Genomic DNA, 17,445 nt, shown 5'->3' on the forward strand with positions numbered 1-17,445 from the left:
CTCCGGAAACCCTCATAGAAAGGGGCAGAGAGACCCCAGCTCCCCCACCTTTTCCTCGTGGAAGCAATAGAAGACCCAATAGGGCTGAACCCTGCCCGTGTCCCAGGACCGTCTGCAGGGGATGGGAGAATCTCTGGGTCCTGTCTTGATCCAAATATCAGGCCTCCATGCAGGGGCGTGGGGGCGCAGGCTGGGGGCGTGGCGAGCAGCCAGGGCTCCCGCGTGTCTCTTTCACAAGCACCGCCATTCCATATGCCAGATGCTGACAGTAATATCCCTCAGGCCCTCCTGGGTTGAGTTTACAACTCACACATTCCACGAGGGGTGTTCATCAACCCCGTACGTCAACCCCCTAGCATCAGTTGTACATGCAGTGAAATTTCCTGTGCTTCGGGGACTGACACCCAGCCTCCATGGGCAGGGCAGGCACAGTGGAGGTGGGGAGGGCTGGCTGTGTGGCTTGAAGGCCAAGATCTTCCTGCTTGGCCACGAAATGCATGTTTGACTGCCAGTGTCCAAAGCGTGTGAGGCCACTGGGCATCCAGCAAAAGGCCGGGAAGGGATTCAGGGAAGTGTGTGGGTGGGACTGGGAGGAGGGAGTCACCTCCCGTCTGATCTGCCTTAACTCTTTCTCTCTGGCTTTTCATCAGTTCGGTTCAGCTGCCAACAGAGAGAGCCCTGGCTGGGTCTTCTGGCCCCTTTGTTCCCCTCTGAGGACAACTCTCTGGCCTCCCACACCTCACTCTGTCTCTGACTCTGGCCTCCTCTAGTCACCTACTCTTTTTATTCAGCCTGAAGTCCCCCTGGCACGCTGGAATGGAGCGGCCCATTATCACTCACTCACTCTCCACATCCTGCGATGGATCCAAATCAGCTGCTTGCTCCCAGATCCCTCCACCAGACACCATGTCTTTCTCCTGGTTTTCTGCAGGGACTGGCATCCTTCCCTGCACACGGATGCATGTCCTGCCTCCTTGGTTGAAAGCCAGTTATCAGAAAATAACCAATTAAAATACTACCGCTTTGTGGCCTCTTTATCTTCTCTCCACCACCTCCAAATTGTTTTTCATTATATTTGGGCAGAGTAGAGAAAAGTGCTTACTTGATGGAACGTGTTCACCATGTAAGCCCACACAGAATTTTCTAGAAAGATGGTAGAATCAAGAAGGTGGTAGGGGGTGGCCTGCTCTGGTGAGAAGGAGAGTGTGGGGTGCTGAGGAGCAGCCAGGAATGTCTTGGGGAGTCATCGCCCCGTCAGGTCTGCGCCAGGATGCCAGGTGTTTGTTTGGTCCTTTGAAGGCAGGGGTGGGGCAGAGAGCTGTCTAGTGGAAGGTGGCTGTGTGGGTGGTGCCCTGTACATGTAACTCCAGACCACTGGAGAGGCCATTTGCCTGAACAAAAAGAAGGAATTAAGAAAAAGGCCTTTTTTCTAAATTTGGGTAGAGTAAGTATGAAAAGAGCCGGCAGGACAGTCTGTAATTTAGAGAGGGCGTGTGGTGAGGAGGAACTGGTGACCTCATGGTGCCACTTGGACCCGCACGACTCGGACCTTGGTGGGGAGCCCTGAGACAGGGAGGTTCACAAGGCCAGGACCCAGCAGAATCCCCAGGTTCTCAGAAGACGAGGCTGGTATCCCGAGAGCTTTTCGGAATGTGGCGTCAGAGGCTTTGGAGGCACCGTTTCTTTCTTTCGAGAATTACCTTTGGAGGAACTCGACAAAGTTGAATTCGAAAGGCAAACATGCAATTCTGGGTTATCCAAGCACCTAAGTCTTCGCTGGAAACAAAACACACTCTACATTCTCAAACTGCTTACTTTGATTTGATCAGAAATGTATATGTACAAAATTTTCCCTCCTAAGCTGAGAATCCTGCTGAGAAATTTTAGCCCAGAGTGCACTTAGCCTGAGAGAGTTATCAGCACTGGGGGAAAATGAAAGCTGTGTATGATAAAATGTCCCAATTATGGCGACAGTGTCAGTTATTCCCTCGGAATATATGTCTTTATCCCATCATCTTGTCGGGCTAATGAATATGACCAAGGCCATCCTCTCCCATTATTGCTCAATAATGGGCAATGGAGATGGCGTATCTTCGCCTTTATTTTTGCTGGCACATCCAGGCCCTGAAGCACATTAAAGTAATAAAATTAGGCAGCAAGTCATCCCAGTCACTCCCACCATGTTCCCGTAACCCCCTCATTTACAACAGACTGAGACAGAAAGGAATTTTTTAGAGCAATTTGCGATGAGGCAATACTGGATATGTAAATTCTGTTTTATTGGCAGTCACCGCTGCTGGCTAATTCTAAATGCCTAACAGCCTTTGGTTCACTAGCCATGCTGGGTCGGGACACAGTTTGGTTTTAAGGCCACAAAGGGGGAAATGTATAATTGCAACTTTCTTCCGTGTCTTAAGCTGTGGCCGAACAGATATTGTCCCATCCTGTTTCTGGCCAGATGTTCCATCCCAGTGGCAGATCCGAGAAGGGGCCTGTTAAGAAGTTTAAGTTTTTACTGAGTTGGATGACTAAGGCAGTTTTTATTTTTTGAAAAATTTATTGCTCCTACCGGCTTTATTCCCCCTAAAGAAGTAGCTGCCAGAGTTCAGGAAATAGCAAGAAAAACAATTTCAAGGGAAATCACTAACTTGAGTTTGAGACCAGAGACCGAGCAGGCGGAGAGCCCCGTGCAATATAATTATTCTGCAGATGCCACGGTGGAAAGAGGCCACTGCAAGAAGGGTCCATTCCAGAGGCAGAGCTTCGTAAAGGGGTGCTTGAACAAGATGCCCCTCACTGGAATGGGACACACACACTCAGGAGAGATTTGCCACATACACAGTGAGTTATAAGAGGGTTCCAAAGATTAGAGAGACGGGAGAAAAAACGAACACAGCTGCCCCACTTCGCAGAACTTATTTTAGACTTTGCTGTGCTTCATGTAACTACTATAAAAATGAGAGGTTTACAAGCTGCAGAGCAAGTCGAGACTGGCCAAAACATGCGTCCTTGCACTTTCTTCTCCCCGCTCTGCCTTTGCTTGGCTTGACTGTGCTCAAACCTGCAGTAGTTAAGAAAGTTCCACAGTTTAAGAGGGTTCCCAGGTCATCAGCCACTGGGAGTTTTCTCTAACTCAGCTCTGCACTTCCCCTTGCTCCAGAACAGGGAGTGAGGAGGAGATGGGGGTGGCCTTTGAAATGGCCATAGGGTGGTGGGACCCCAAGGTGGGGAACAGCCTCAGGTGGACGAGGGGATGCTTTTCAGGGCCCATCTGCTGGGAGTTATTGTGACCACTTGGATGTATGTGTCATAATTGTCCACCTTCCACCCTTCAGGCTCCCAGCAACTTCAAGATACCTGGAGAGATTCTCAGACGCTCCCCTCTAATAGGCAGAGAGGAAATTAATGCTGGCTTGGGGAGGGGAGAGTGGGAGAGGATGTGACGCACAGGACCAGAGCTTAGGGACTCTGAATTCAGTAATCTGGGTCTATTGGTGCCCCTTCATATGCAGTAAGGTCACCTATTAACTCTGTGTTTATAGAGCTGTATTTATCACCTGGAAAGTGATATCATCCTGCAAGTCTTCTTATCAATGGACCATCCAATTGGGGGTTCACATTGTTTTGTCTTACCCATTGACAATAATGCTGGTGGCATCAGCCTTATCTCTTGCCCAAGATTGGACTAAGGCTGAACTTCTCACAGCATGGTTTCTGACCACTGGCATTATATCACTTTGGAGGAACATGTTAAAAATTCACATTCCTAGGCCCCATGCAGCAGGACCCACTGACTCGAACTCTGTATATTTTTTAAATTACTATTTTAACATTCTTTTCTTTTGTATTTAGGTAAAACTTACTGCGTTAGGCTGTTCTCGCGTTGCTATAAAGAAATACCTGAGAGTGGGTAATTTATAAAGAAAAGAGGCTGAATTGGCTCAAATGCTGCAGTCTTTGTAGGAAGCATGGTGCTGGCATCTGCTCAGCTTCTGGGGCAGCCTCACAAAGCTCACGGTCGTGGAGGAGGGCAAAGGGGGAGCAGGCACATCACATGGCCAGAGCAGGAGCAAGAGAGAGGGAAGTGCCACATACTTTTCAACAGCTCAATCTTGTCAGTCTTGCAAGAACTCACTGACTATCGAAAGGGCAGCAGCAAGGGGATGGTGCTAAACCATTCGTGAGAAATCCACCCCCTGACCAAATCACCTCCCGCCAGGCCCTGCCTCCAATACTGGGGATTACAATTCAACATGAGATTGAGGCTGGGACAAATATACAAACCATATCACTTATATTCAGTAAAGTACCCAAACCTTAAGACTTTTATCACTCACATACACCCATGTAGCCACCGTGCAGATCAGGACGTAGAACAACATTGCCACCACCCAGAAGCCTTCCTTTTGTCCTTCTGAGACAATAGTATCTTCCAGGGACATCTGCTGTTGACTTCCACCATCATAGACAAGTTTGCCCTCTACCTACCCTGAATCATGCAGGAAGCTTTGAGTCTGGTGTCTTTCTCTCAACATTGTGTGTGTGAGATGCACCCACACTGTTGCTTGTATAATAGCTAATTCTTTTCCATTGTGGTGTAGTATCTCAAGGCATGGAAATACTAAACTGACACACGTATTCTACTCTTGATAGTATCTGGGTTGTTTCCAGGTTTTAGCTATTATACCAAAGCTGCTAAGAATATTTGATCCTTGGAGAGGATCGAGAGATAGAGGGAAGGAAAGGGCGTGCCTTTCTTTTTCACCTTTGGTGATAAAGGGAGTTCCCATTGCTGCTCCTTCCATCAGTGAGCTGCTGCTCAGAGGCCCAGTGTGGCAGGTAGTGGTGAGGTGGTGAGGAAGGAAGAAAGAAAATGCTCAGTGCAGTGCATACATGTGCATGTGCATATGTGTGTGTGTGTGTGTGTGTGTGTGTGTGTGTGTGTGTGTGTGGTGTTCTCTCCCCCAACCCCTACATCCACTGCCAACTCCACGTTGAGGCTGGTAAAATGGCCTCAGGAGGGTATTCGCAGCATCCTGACCGTTCTTATCAACCTGCAATGATTTTGCATGTGCATGTTGTGGTGTTGGCACTTATAATTGTGAGACTGGCTCAGATAGAAATCTCCTTCTCCACTTGTAGGCTGGTTATGATGGTGAGAGTATCGGAAATTGCCCGTTTTCTCAGCGTCTCTTTATGATTCTCTGGCTGAAAGGCGTTATATTTAATGTGACCACAGTGGACCTGAAAAGGTAAGACAAGGCATCTGCCTTACTGAAATAACTGTACCTAGTTCTCTGCACACACACACACACACACAGACCTGAGGCCCATGGTGCTGCATGGGCACGCCCATCCTCAGTCGGAGTCTGAACTGAAGCCCACATGTGGGCCAAGCAGTCATGACAGGGTCGGCTGGGCTGGAGTCAGGAAGGAGGAGGAGTTGGGGGTGCCGTGAAGAACATGCTCCTCCAGTTGCTGGTCAGCTGTGACTCTCCCAAGCCTGTCTGAGCACCATCCCTGGCTGATAACACTGGGGAGAGTTAACTTTTTCACCTCCGTTTGTTGATGTACCCCTTTGTGCTCCATATTCACAAAGGGGCACCTCAACAAGCCCATCATTTGTTAACGAATGCCTTTACTTTCATCGCCAGCAAGACATTTTCGTAAACCCACCATCTACTTTGCAGTTCTCAAGAGCTGCTTCTTTTAAACTGGTGAGGACACGGCTAAGCCCTGGAAATGAGTCCAGATTCTCGCGGTGGCCCATAAACACTGCTGTTTCCTCCCACCTAGGAAACCCGCAGACCTGCAGAACCTGGCTCCCGGAACAAACCCTCCTTTTATGACTTTTGATGGTGAAGTCAAGACGGATGTGAATAAGATCGAGGAGTTCTTAGAGGAGAAATTAGCTCCCCCGAGGTAGGCCTCAGAAAACCAGTGTTCATAACTTGATTGTCACTTTCCCCCACTAGTAGTCAATTCTAAAGCTCTGGGCAGTGTGTGTGTGTGTGGTTTTCTGCAGCCCACGGTGCTCACTTCCTTAATCATACCCCTGGTGTAACCAGATTAGAGTTCGGGGACCTGGGTTTCATTGTGCTGCACCTGCAGCTTGGCAATCACAGTTTGATGGCAGGAAGTGGGAGGAGATGGGTCCAGGGTGGGTGGTTGGCTGTATCCTAGACGCCCTGCTGGAAGCTATGGAGTATGTGTTAGGAAGAAGTATCATGGATTTTTGGACCTCGGGGGAGCTATTTCTACTCCATCCCCTTCGTTTTACTAGGGAGGCACCTGAGACCAGCAAGGCCAGGTGGGGTCCTGTGTCCCAGGACTGGCCACTGCCAGGAAACAACAACAATCCAAACCTCTCCGTCCAGTGCCATTCTCCTAGATGGTGTTACTTCCCAACCTTTGAGAGGAAAAGGGTCAGGAAAACGTTGAAGGAAAGCTTTTCATTTTTATACCCAGAGAAAGCTGTTTTTCTCCATTGTATAGTATTATCTTCACTAAAACGTCACTTGTCTGTGATCCTCCAATTTTGAACTTTTCAAGGTATCCCAAGCTGGGGACCCAACATCCCGAATCTAATTCCGCAGGAAATGACGTGTTTGCCAAATTCTCAGCGTTTATAAAAAACACGAAGAAGGATGCAAACGAGAGTGAGTACCTCCCATCCTCCTGTTTTGTTTCAACACAGACTTGAGTCTTAGCATGGCGGCCCATACGCTCCTGGGGTATTCCCATCTATTTCCCAGTGGGTAGAGAAGTGAGTCTGGAGCTACAGAAAAAGTGCCTCCAACTTTGAATCTGCACATGGGCTTCAAGAGATGAATGCTTCTTTTGAGGCTGGGAACTCAGAAAACAACATTTTTAGGGAAAATAGTCATTACCCAGGTGTTCTGGACACACCATGGGAATCGTGTTCAATGATGTTTCTGCCAGTCCACGTCTCTCCACAGGCTTTCCATAAGTATTTTTGAATAAATAAATCACTTCTAGAAGTAGCAATATTGTGTAGACAGCAGTGTGATTTTCCAGGGAGGAGTGAGCCCTTTATTCAGATATTCTACATCCACCTGTTGCCTTCCCAGCACCCATTGCTTGCTGGCCACGTCTCAGCGAGGAAGGGAAGCAAACTCCATCACAGCTAGTGAAAAGTGACATGCACTTGCAAACCTCTCTTTGTGATATCTTGCCCTTCTGTTTTAGTTCATGAAAAGAACCTGCTGAAGGCCCTGAGGAAGCTGGATAATTACTTAAATAGCCCTCTGCCTGATGAAATAGATGCCTACAGCACCGAGGATGTCACTGTTTCTGGAAGGAAGTTTCTGGATGGGGACGAGCTGACGCTGGCTGACTGCAACCTCTTACCCAAGCTCCATATTATTAAGGTTCATCTTCCCTCCTGACACGTGTGCCGAGTACACGAACGGGGCTTTGTTTTATTTTGTTTTTACTTGTGTATGGGCCAGACATTTAAACAGTCTGAAATGTGGAGACTTGGATTAAAAACACTAGTTCTGTTCGGGGCAGCCAAGCCCCAGCTTTCACACACACAGAAGATGGGCTTCGGGTGTTCTCAGGAAGTGCCTGGGAACGTGGCCCCACCTTCTGCTTCTCTCTCAGCCTGACTCACACAGCCTAAAGACAGGTTATGTGAAAGCAGCCTGAGGAATTTCGTAGATTATACCTGGCATTAGCAATTGAGAATTAGAGATGAGGCTCGTAGAATCTGGGGCTATTCAAATGTGAACTCAGTCTACTGTTGGTGATTGTAGGGCTCCACATGGCTCCTTCTAGGGATGACAGAGGAGTGTTCTATTAGCTTTTAACAGTGACCCTTGGCCAGGTGCAGTGGCTCATGCCTGTAATCCCAGTGATTTGGGAAGCTGAGGTGGGAGGATTGCTTGAGGCCAGGAGTTCAAGACCAGCCAGGGCAACATAGCAAAACCCCATCTATACAAAAAATAAAAAAAAAAATTAGCCGGGCATGGTGGTGTGTGCCTGTAGTCCCAGCCACATGGGAGGCTGAAGCTGGAGGATCACTTGAGCCCAGGAACCTGAGGCTGCAGCAAGTTGAGGAGGTGGCACTGTACTCTGGCCTGGGTGACAGAGTGAGACTCCATCTCTAAACACAATTAGGTTATTAATTATTTATTTATTTAAAAAAAAACATTGACCCTCAACATCCAGGAAGCAGCTGGCAGCTTTCGGCTGAGTCTCTGCCATATTTGTTGCCCTGCCTTCCCATATAGTAGCTGAACATGATTTAAGAGCCATGAGTCATGTATTATTAGGGCTTAAAGACCTCCCAGACCAGTAGTTCTCCAACGTTAGTAGGCATACAAACTGTCTGGGGAGCTTTTTAGAAATGTGAGTCCCCGGGCCAGGCATGGCGGCTCACGCCTCTAATCCCAGCACTTTGGGAGGCCGAGGCGGGCAGGTCACGAAGTCAGGAGATCCAGACCATCCTGGCTAACATGGTGAAACTCCCTATCTACTAAAAATACAAAAAATTAGCCAGGTGTGGTGGCGGGCACCTGTACTCCCAGCTACCTGGGGGGCTGAGGCAGGAGAATCGTTTGAACCCGGGAGGCAGACATTGCAGTGAGCCGAGATCACGCCACTGAACTCCAGCCTGGGTGACAGAGCAAGACTCCGTCTCAGAAAAAAAACAAAAAACAAACAAACAAACAAAAAACCCAAAAAAACAAGAAATGTAAGTCCCCGATCCACTGCCTGCGCTAGTAAATCAGAGCTTCCAACAGTGACCCCTGGAGCTCCAAGCGGATATCCCCACACTCGGACTCTGCAGCTGTTGCTGTCTCTCAGCACAGCAGCACTCCCAGCCGCTCTATCACTTATAGAAGTTGAATGTGATTGCTGTGATGAGATTGCTATGTCCTTGGCCCTTAGCAACTCCAGATACCTCAGGAAGAAGCCCATGCCTGGCTCTGGGGCATTTTTATGATTAAAATCCTGCCAGGGCCAGAGCCAGGTGGTTGGTATAAGTGTAGGGGAGATGGGAGAAACACCAGGAAAAATAAGTCATGGACTGTTTGTTCTAATAACACATTTAGTTAGCATTTAGAAATTACAAGTTAGCGGCCAGGCACAGCGGCTCATGCCTGTAATCCCAACACTTTGGGAGGCCAAGATGGGCAGATCACTTGAGGCCAGGGGTTTGAGACCAGCCTGGCCAACATGGAGAAACCCTATCTCTACAAAAAATAAAAAAATTAGCTAGGTGTGGTGGTGTGCGCCTGTAGTCCTATGCATTCGGGAGGCTGAGGCACGAGAATCACTTGAACCCAGGAGGCGGAGGTTGCAGTGAGCACTCACTCCAGCCTGGGCAACAGAGCAAGACTCTGTCAAATAAACAAACAAATAAATCAATAAATAAATTACATGTTAGCTTCACACAGTCTACGGTGCTGAGGCTCCTGTGGGCTCCCGGCCCCCCTGGTGACTCTGCTTCATTCTTTTGCCTTTGTCTTCCTGCATTTCTTCTTTCTATCCTCTTCCCCTCTCAGTCCTGGCCCTGTCGCTCCCTTCTTCTCCCTTCCTTTTTGTGCTTGAGGATACTGACTTGAAATGCAGGCCTTCAGGAGGTTGCTGATCCCTTGGGCAGATGTCTTTTCAATAGCTTTGCCAGTCCACAGACATCCAAAATTTAATGAAAGCATCTCCACCCCTCAAAACCTGCTAAATTTGGGAGCTGCCTTCTAACAGGATATTTATGTAGTTGTGTTTTGATTGAGTCCCTTTTGGTAAATGCTTTTTAGTCCCTACTGTGACCAGCGTAGCATTGCAGAAACACATGAAAGTTGAAGAAGAGGGGGAGAAATATCCCAGCCACAGAGCATTCATGGCCCCTTGTTTAGCTCCCATGAGAAAAGATGATTTTAAATTTCAGTAGAAAGGGTAAGCTTTAGAGTGAGATTGCAGTTCATGGCTCCACTATAAGACCCAGAAGAAAAATCTGCAAGGCCATTTAGCACTCACAATACCCAACAGCTTAATGATCTTCCAGGATGGAGTACTTCTGAAAGGAAATGAGAATCAATCTAAGGGAATTATGGTAAAAGATGAGAGTGTGAAGGGATTTATAATTTATTCCCCTGCCAGAAACCCAGCAAAAACAATATCAAAATAGGGTATTAGCTTCATCTTTTTTGTAAAACTACAAAGGGATGACAGATCACCGACTTAAAGAGTAGGAAGCTTCTTTCAGTGGGAGGAGCCACAGAACCATTACATGTTTCTCCGTATCTTTAGCAAAGTTCAGATTTCTCAAAAGGTAAAGAACACAGTCCTGAAATGTCCAACTCAAACTTCTTTGCTTGAGGCCTAGAGCATGAGATGGGCCAGGAGGGAATCACAGAACTTCCCTATAGAGACCCTTGTTGAGCTGAGATCTCTAGGGAGGCAGAATTGAAGGAGGAGCCACACAGAGACGCCATCTTTCTAGGCTGTGACCCAGCACCTAATCCAGAGGAACAGTCTGGAGGGGAAGTAAAGAGGGAGGAAAGGAGGGAAGTGGCATTTTGCATTGTGACTGCTGAGCAGAGAAAAGAATCTAGGCCCCAACCAGTCAAGAGAGAGACTACGAATTGCCCAAACTTCGTTTTTAGCCACAGTGGCCTTCTGCCTAATCTGTGAGCCTCAGAGTGGAGGATGCCCTAACCCTAACCCTAACCCTAACCCTAACCCTAACCGTAACTCTAACCCTAACCCCAGCCCTAACCCCAACTCTAATGTGTCTCTCTGGGGCAGAGCAGTGGTTGGCGACAAGGTGCTTGGGAGCAAATATTCCAGTTGGTTGGCCACCTGCCCTGTCTCACTCCCTTTGCACACCCCACTGCTTTTAAGCAAATGATAGGTCCAGTAGATCTGCCTCATTCAAAGAAGGCCAATACCAGAGAGAATGCCAGTGAGACCTTGGGGTAGACAGAGTTGATTGAAAAGAAGGGGGTGGGGGGAGGAATGATAAAGACAAGAAACAAAAACAGAAAAAGACAGATGGGAAATACATATATGATCAAGAACTGCTCCTCCAGCACATTAAAGAATGTTTCTTACAGAAATTTTTCTACAGCCTCAAAGAAATGAAAGAGAATATGGGCTTTTTGAGAAAAATCTCAAAGACACAAGATGTTCAAAAATATATTATCACAAAGGGGATGGAAATCAGGCTGGAAGAGCTCAAGAAGAAAAGTAAAGACAAATAAAAGAACTGCAGAAATAAAAGTCCTGTTAGAAGCAGTAAGACACAGACGAAGACATTGCTGAAATTGATTTCCTCTGACATTCGCACACATCTTGTAGAGTTGGTTTTGGTATGTGGAATGTGTTTGTAGCCTTGCTGTCAGTGATTTGGAAGACAAGCCTGAGAAAATCATCTAAAATCAAGTGGGGAAGAATAAAAAAGGTGATTAGAGAGATCTCAGATATACATGATCAGGAACAAGAGAACAGAAAAGGAAAAGGAAAGGAAAAAAGAAAAAAAGAAAACGAGAGAATGTTCAATGGGCAAATTACTCTGAACTAAAGGATGACCTGAATCTTTAGTTTAAATTGACATGCCATGTTAAACATTGCCCCAGAAAGATCAACACACTGAGACATACTTGATACATTACTGAGCTTTGAGAATAAAAAACAACCCTTTTTGGCACCTAGACAATAATAATACTGTAATAACAACAACAGTAATAATAATAAAAAGAATGAAATAGAGTAAAGCCACCGAAACAGGGAAGAAATTCAGACTGGCCCCAGATGTCTTCATGAACCCATTAAAATTCAGAAAATTGTGGCTTAACATCTACAGAGAATTAAAGAAAATGATGTGTGAGGTAAGAATTTTATATCTAGGCAATTACCGTTTTCACCTAGACCTCTGGTCTCTTTTTTAAAAAACATAAAATTGTTCTATGATGAAATAATAAAATCATAATCAAAGTAAGAATCCAGAATCAGGGAAGGTGTGTGAAATAAAAGAACAGGCCCTAAACAGAGAACCCCTTTAAATCTGAAACTAGTCCTAAGATCAAACAGCAGTGGGAATTATACGGACAGAATAGAGTCAGAATATAATAAACTATGTCATTACCACCATTGGAAGGAGGATAATACAGAAGAAATGGAAAGAAGCATAGATACATAAATTCCCTCATTTGTCATCATCAGGAGTTAACAGGCAGCATCTAAAATTAGTAAATCAAGGCCGGGTGCAGTGGCTCACACCTGTAATTCCAGCACTTTGGGTGGCTGAGGTGGGTGGATCACTTGAGGCCAGGAGTTCGAGATCAGCCTGGGCAAAATGATGAAACCCCGTCTCTACTAAAAAGACAAAAATTAGCTAGGTATGGTGGTGCACACCTGTAATCCCAGCTACTCGGGAGGCTGAGGCAGGAGAATCGCTTGAACCTGGGAGGTGGAGGTTGCAGTGAGCCGAGATCCTCCACTGTACTCCAGCCTGGGTGACAGAGCGAGACTGTCTCAAAAAAACAAAAAAAAAAAACAAACTTGATAAATCAAGAAATAGAGAATTCCTATATATTTAAAGTTATGTAGGAAACCACTGGAGAGTTAACATGACCATAAAACTTTTAAGTGACCAGAAAGAGGGACACACACATGCATACAGAAGAAAGAAAACCAAGTTCAGTGTCACGTTCATAGGCGTGGCCTTAAACAATGTACTCAGGAATGTTAAAATAAAAAGATGGGCAAAGAAAAATCAGGTATGTACAAACAAAAGTAAAACGGACTTCTTAACATGAGCAGCAAGAAGTTGGCATTCAAGGAAGAGGTGTCAAACAATTTAGGAGGCTCTCTGAAAATTATATGGTCCTTCTTTGCTGTCACATTGCATCAATGACTGCTGGCCTCCAAAGTCTGCGCAGTAAGCCCCAAAGATCTTCTCATTAACCCCATGCCTGCATCATGCAGACATCCTGGGAACCAGTGGGACGGGAGGCAGCAAAGCCCAACTGGCCTTTGTGGCTCTGGGTCTCCACTTCAGGTTGAATTGTGCCCTCCTCCCAATTCCTGTGTTGAGATCCTAACCCCCAGTAGCTCAGAATGTGACCTTATTTAAAAATAGGATCTTTGCAGATGTAATTAGTTAAAATAAAGTCATCTTGGAGTGAGATGGACCTAATCCAGGATGGCCAGTATCGTTGCAAACTGGGGAAATTTGGAAAGAGAGACACAGGGAGAAGGCTCTGTGAAGATGGAGTTATGCTTGCACAGCCAAGGCACTGCCAGAAGTGGAGAGAGAGCCTTCCCTAATGCCTTCAGAGGATGCATGACCCTGCTGATACCCTGATCTTGGACTTCTGGACCCCAGAACTAGGAATCAGTAAACTTCTGTTGTTCTAAGCCTCCCAGCATGTGTTACTTTATTATGGCAACCCTAGCAAACTGGTATAGTCCCCAGTGTTCTGCACATCTTTGTGACTAATTCCCCAACTGTACCCCTCTTGCTAGAGGAAGTATCTCACACCGCTGTGTTTCTCTTGGTGCTGTCTCTCGACTGCTTTTTCCTTACACCCACCATCCCCATGAGGGTAGGGATTTGCATCTGCTTTGTTCATGAATCTCTCCTCCGCACAGGCGGGCCCCACGATCAGACGATGCTCTTAGTGGCAGCATGATGGCATTCAGGAGGATTAACATGCACAGATGTTTGGGACTGGAGAAGTGAGGTTCAGCAAGTAGGAAGACGAGAGGGCACCATTTAAGCAGCAGATCCACCATGCGTCTTTATTCACGTAGCACCAAATAACACAGTAGCACAACATATGGAAAGAAAGTAACAGGCAACACAAAGAGAAATCCACCAGAGTCCAGAGCATACTCGTGCCAGCGGATTCCAAGACCCGTCTGTGACAAACTGGTGGGCAGAACTGTGTGCAGTCACTGTAGTGAGTACAGGAACTTCATAGCCCTCCCCACACCCAAGATGGCCCTATGCAAGTCAAGATGCCGTGGTGGGTAGCCTGGATGACTGCGGGATGACATGGGAAGCTGGGAAAGAATGTATTACATGCCTCAGAAGAATGGACTGTCTGACTTGGGAGCCTACCTTAGCAAGTTTTCCCTTTACTGATCATTTTCTCTTCATTTTCAGATTGTGGCCAAGAAGTACAGAGATTTTGAATTTCCTTCTGAAATGACTGGCATCTGGAGATACTTGAATAATGCTTATGCTAGAGATGAGTTCACAAATACGTGTCCAGCTGATCAAGAGATTGAACACGCATATTCAGATGTTGCAAAAAGAATGAAATGAAGCTGGGCTGTTTTCTGTCTTATTTCTCAGTTGAGTGAGCGAGGATACGAAAACAGTGTGTTCTATGCATTTCCTCCAAATAAGTCCTTCACAAAATAACACCCATAGTGGGATCCACTCAACCCCAAATGATACATGGCCTTGTAATTTGTCAACTCACTTGTGTATCTGAATATACCAGTATCTGTTGTTAGACACACCAATTGTCCAGTTAATTTATATCTGTGGCATTCACTGACATTGGAATCGATGATATTTAGGGCACGTGTTTTTCATTTTAAGTTTGAAAACAAATTAGGTTTGGGTTCAATTCCTTCAATTTTTAAAAAACTGGTCTCTGAGAGTTTTTTAAATCATTGAGAGCCTGTTTTTCTTCTCTAAAACATTAGTTTAATTTTCTTCAAAATGAAAATACTGCTTTGTAATTACAAAATGAGACACACCTATCTTGATATTTTAAAGCAATATCAGAGGGTGTAAAGAAGGACATTTTAACAATCGCCTTCAATTTTACTCCACTTAATTACCGAAAACTTACTGTAGAACATGTTCCAAATCTTCAGTATCTTGTTCTCTCTCTCTCTCTCTCTCTGTCACACACACACACACACACACACACACACACACACAATTTCATTCATATATGGTATTGCATTATTTTATTTTAAAGCACTGGTGAGGGGACCTCTTGGTAATTCCTGGATGATCATACACAGAGGACTTACACCATACAAAAAGATTGGGCACCGCAGTGCCAGAGAAGATGCTTGAGGTTAGATTTTAAGGAGTGGGGAATTGTGAAGCCCACAGATGCGCACGCAATGACCAGCAGGAACCAGAAGCCCTGGGTCACCCCCACTCTGCCTCATTTCTGCCTCCAGGATGCCACTGCCTCTGCTTCCAGGAAGGGCAAGGGGGAGGGTGCTTATCCGTGTCTCTGGTTCCAGCTTCCTGTCTTTGCTCCCTCCCCTCTCTTAGAGACTGCCTTCAGCAGGACTCTTAATATCTGCTGCAACTTGGAGAACCTCCCTGCCCTGAAATGTGAACCAAGCACACTTTGGTTCCTTCTCCGGGCGGCTCTCTCTGAGACCCAAGGCTGCAGTCCCTCAGTGCTGGTGGTATCGTGTGGGGCTAGCAATACTTCTCTGCCCTTCATTGTCTCATCTAGACATCAAGCAGGGAAAATCCAGGGAGATTAAATTCATGGTGACAAGTCCTGGAGAGTTCTGGTAAACGGTCTAGTTAGGGAGGGAGTAGAAACTATTGACTCTAAAGAGTTTCTGGCTGATCTGTGGCTTTGCCTCCACCATCCCTAACCAACCTCTCATCACAGCTTTGTGTGTGGGCTGAGTGCTGGCCTTAACCCCAGGCGTGGAAGAGAAAATGTGAGGTTGTTTAGATACTCATCAGGACCTCACAGGAGCTGAGACTTATCAGCCAGAATGTGTTCTTCGGACAGTCGTACACATCTTACAGAAAACCGTCCTTGTAGAGTTGGTTGTGGTATGTGTTTGATGCTATAAAGCTCATTTTTAATGTGTACACCTGCTCTAGGGGCGATTCGTTTGAAAGAGAGTAAGATGCATTAACAGAAACTATCCTGGGATTAGGTGAAAAATGTCTAGCAAAAGAAACAAAGTCTTTAATAGAGTGGCCTCTTTCTCTGTTCGATTATGACTGCTGCAGTTTTGCCCCAGCAGTCGGCTGTCTTTGTCAACCATACGTTTTTGGAGATTGGGTCTAGCACATGTCACCCTTGTCCACGTTGTTTCACATCTGGTTAGGGGGCAGATTTTAAAATGTAGTTTTGTAATGTTACATTTAAGCATGATAAATGATTAGACTACCAGATGTTACTAGTGTTAACTTTGTATTCTTAGACATTAAAATGATTGACATAAACTCTTTGTGCCTTGAAAATGAAACAAATTATAAAAATGTTTAAATGGAACCAATTTCTTTTGTTTTTGTTTGTTTGTTTGTTTGTTTTTTGCATTCCCCATTCTCCATTTAGGTTTCAAGAAATAAAATGAATGGTACGGGCTTCTTTTAAAATGGTGAGGACAGGCCCGGCATACTGGCATAGTGGCTCATGTCTGTAATCCCAGCACTTTGGGAGGACGAGACAGGCAGATCACCTGAGGTCAGGAGTTCAAGACCAGCCTGGCCAACCTGGTGAAACCCCATCTCTACTAAAAATACAAAAATTAGCTAGGCATGGTGGTGGGCACCTGTAGTCCTAGCTACTAGGGAGGCTGAGGTGGGAGGATACCTCGAGCCTGGGAGGTGGAGGTTGCAGTGAGCTGAGATCACACCACTGCACTCTAGCCTGGGCAACAGAGTGAGACCCTGTCTCAAAATAAAATGAAATGAAAAACAAAATAAAATAAAATAAAATAAAAATAAAATAAAAAATAAAATAAAATAAAATAAAATAATGGTGAGAGCAAGTTTGAACCTGAGATTACGGGCATTTGAAGTAGAGATAATCCGTACTTCAATTGTGAATCACAAAGACATTTTAAAGGAACCTTAAAGAGGCCTCCAAAGACACCCATGAACAGTCCTTGTCCAGGTGACTGGCATAGACACCCTGCTGGGTGTTCTACTTTTATGTGGAGTTGTTGGAAAGGAGCTGGTTCTGGGTGGTCTTCCCCAGCCCTGTCCCAACTCTGCCTTCAGCTCCGCCCCCAGCCCACACCTCTTGATTCCCCTAAAAACCTACATGTGTGTAAGGAGGTAAGAAATATTCCAGGGCTGTTCTGCTGGACCAAAATCTTCATTACAGTGTGTTTTAAAAAACAAAATGCATTTGTTCTTCAAGACATACCATACAAAATGTAAACATGGACGAATAATGAACAAATTCTTCTTTTCAGGCTGTGTGGAAGTTTTTCTGGACGGAGAGGATTCCATTCTCAATTCTAGTTGCCCGAGAGGCTTGAAAATTAGTTCATAAAAACCCAAACTTTACCTTTTTTTTTTATTTAATTGAGGTGGAGTCTCGCTTTGTCGCCCAAGCTGGAGTGCAGTGGCTCGATCTTGGCTCACTGCAACCTCTGCCTCCCGGGTTCAAGTGATTTTCCTGCCTCAGCCTCCCAAGTAGCTGGGATTACAGGGGTGTGTCACCACATCAGGCTAAT

General features: G+C 45.8%; 1 protein-coding gene across 2 annotated transcripts in view; it reads left to right on the top strand.

Moving 5' to 3' along the window:
• Positions 1–16,253, top strand: part of CLIC6 (chloride intracellular channel 6) — a 49,203-nt gene extending 32,950 nt beyond the window's left edge. For both annotated transcript variants that reach the window (XM_031005221.3, XM_055373834.1), the window contains exons 2-6: positions 5,143–5,252; positions 5,797–5,922; positions 6,553–6,659; positions 7,210–7,391; positions 14,141–16,253. In XM_031005221.3, the coding sequence (XP_030861081.2) occupies positions 5,143–5,252; positions 5,797–5,922; positions 6,553–6,659; positions 7,210–7,391; positions 14,141–14,302 (687 nt within the window). In that variant the 3' untranslated portion in view covers positions 14,303–16,253. The remainder of the gene's footprint in view (positions 1–5,142; positions 5,253–5,796; positions 5,923–6,552; positions 6,660–7,209; positions 7,392–14,140) is intronic.
• Positions 16,254–17,445: the final 1,192 nt, after the last annotated feature.

The sequence above is a fragment of the Gorilla gorilla genome, chromosome 22 (genome assembly GCF_029281585.2).
Source record: "Gorilla gorilla gorilla isolate KB3781 chromosome 22, NHGRI_mGorGor1-v2.1_pri, whole genome shotgun sequence".
In the NCBI taxonomy this organism is placed as follows: Eukaryota; Metazoa; Chordata; class Mammalia; order Primates; family Hominidae; genus Gorilla; species Gorilla gorilla.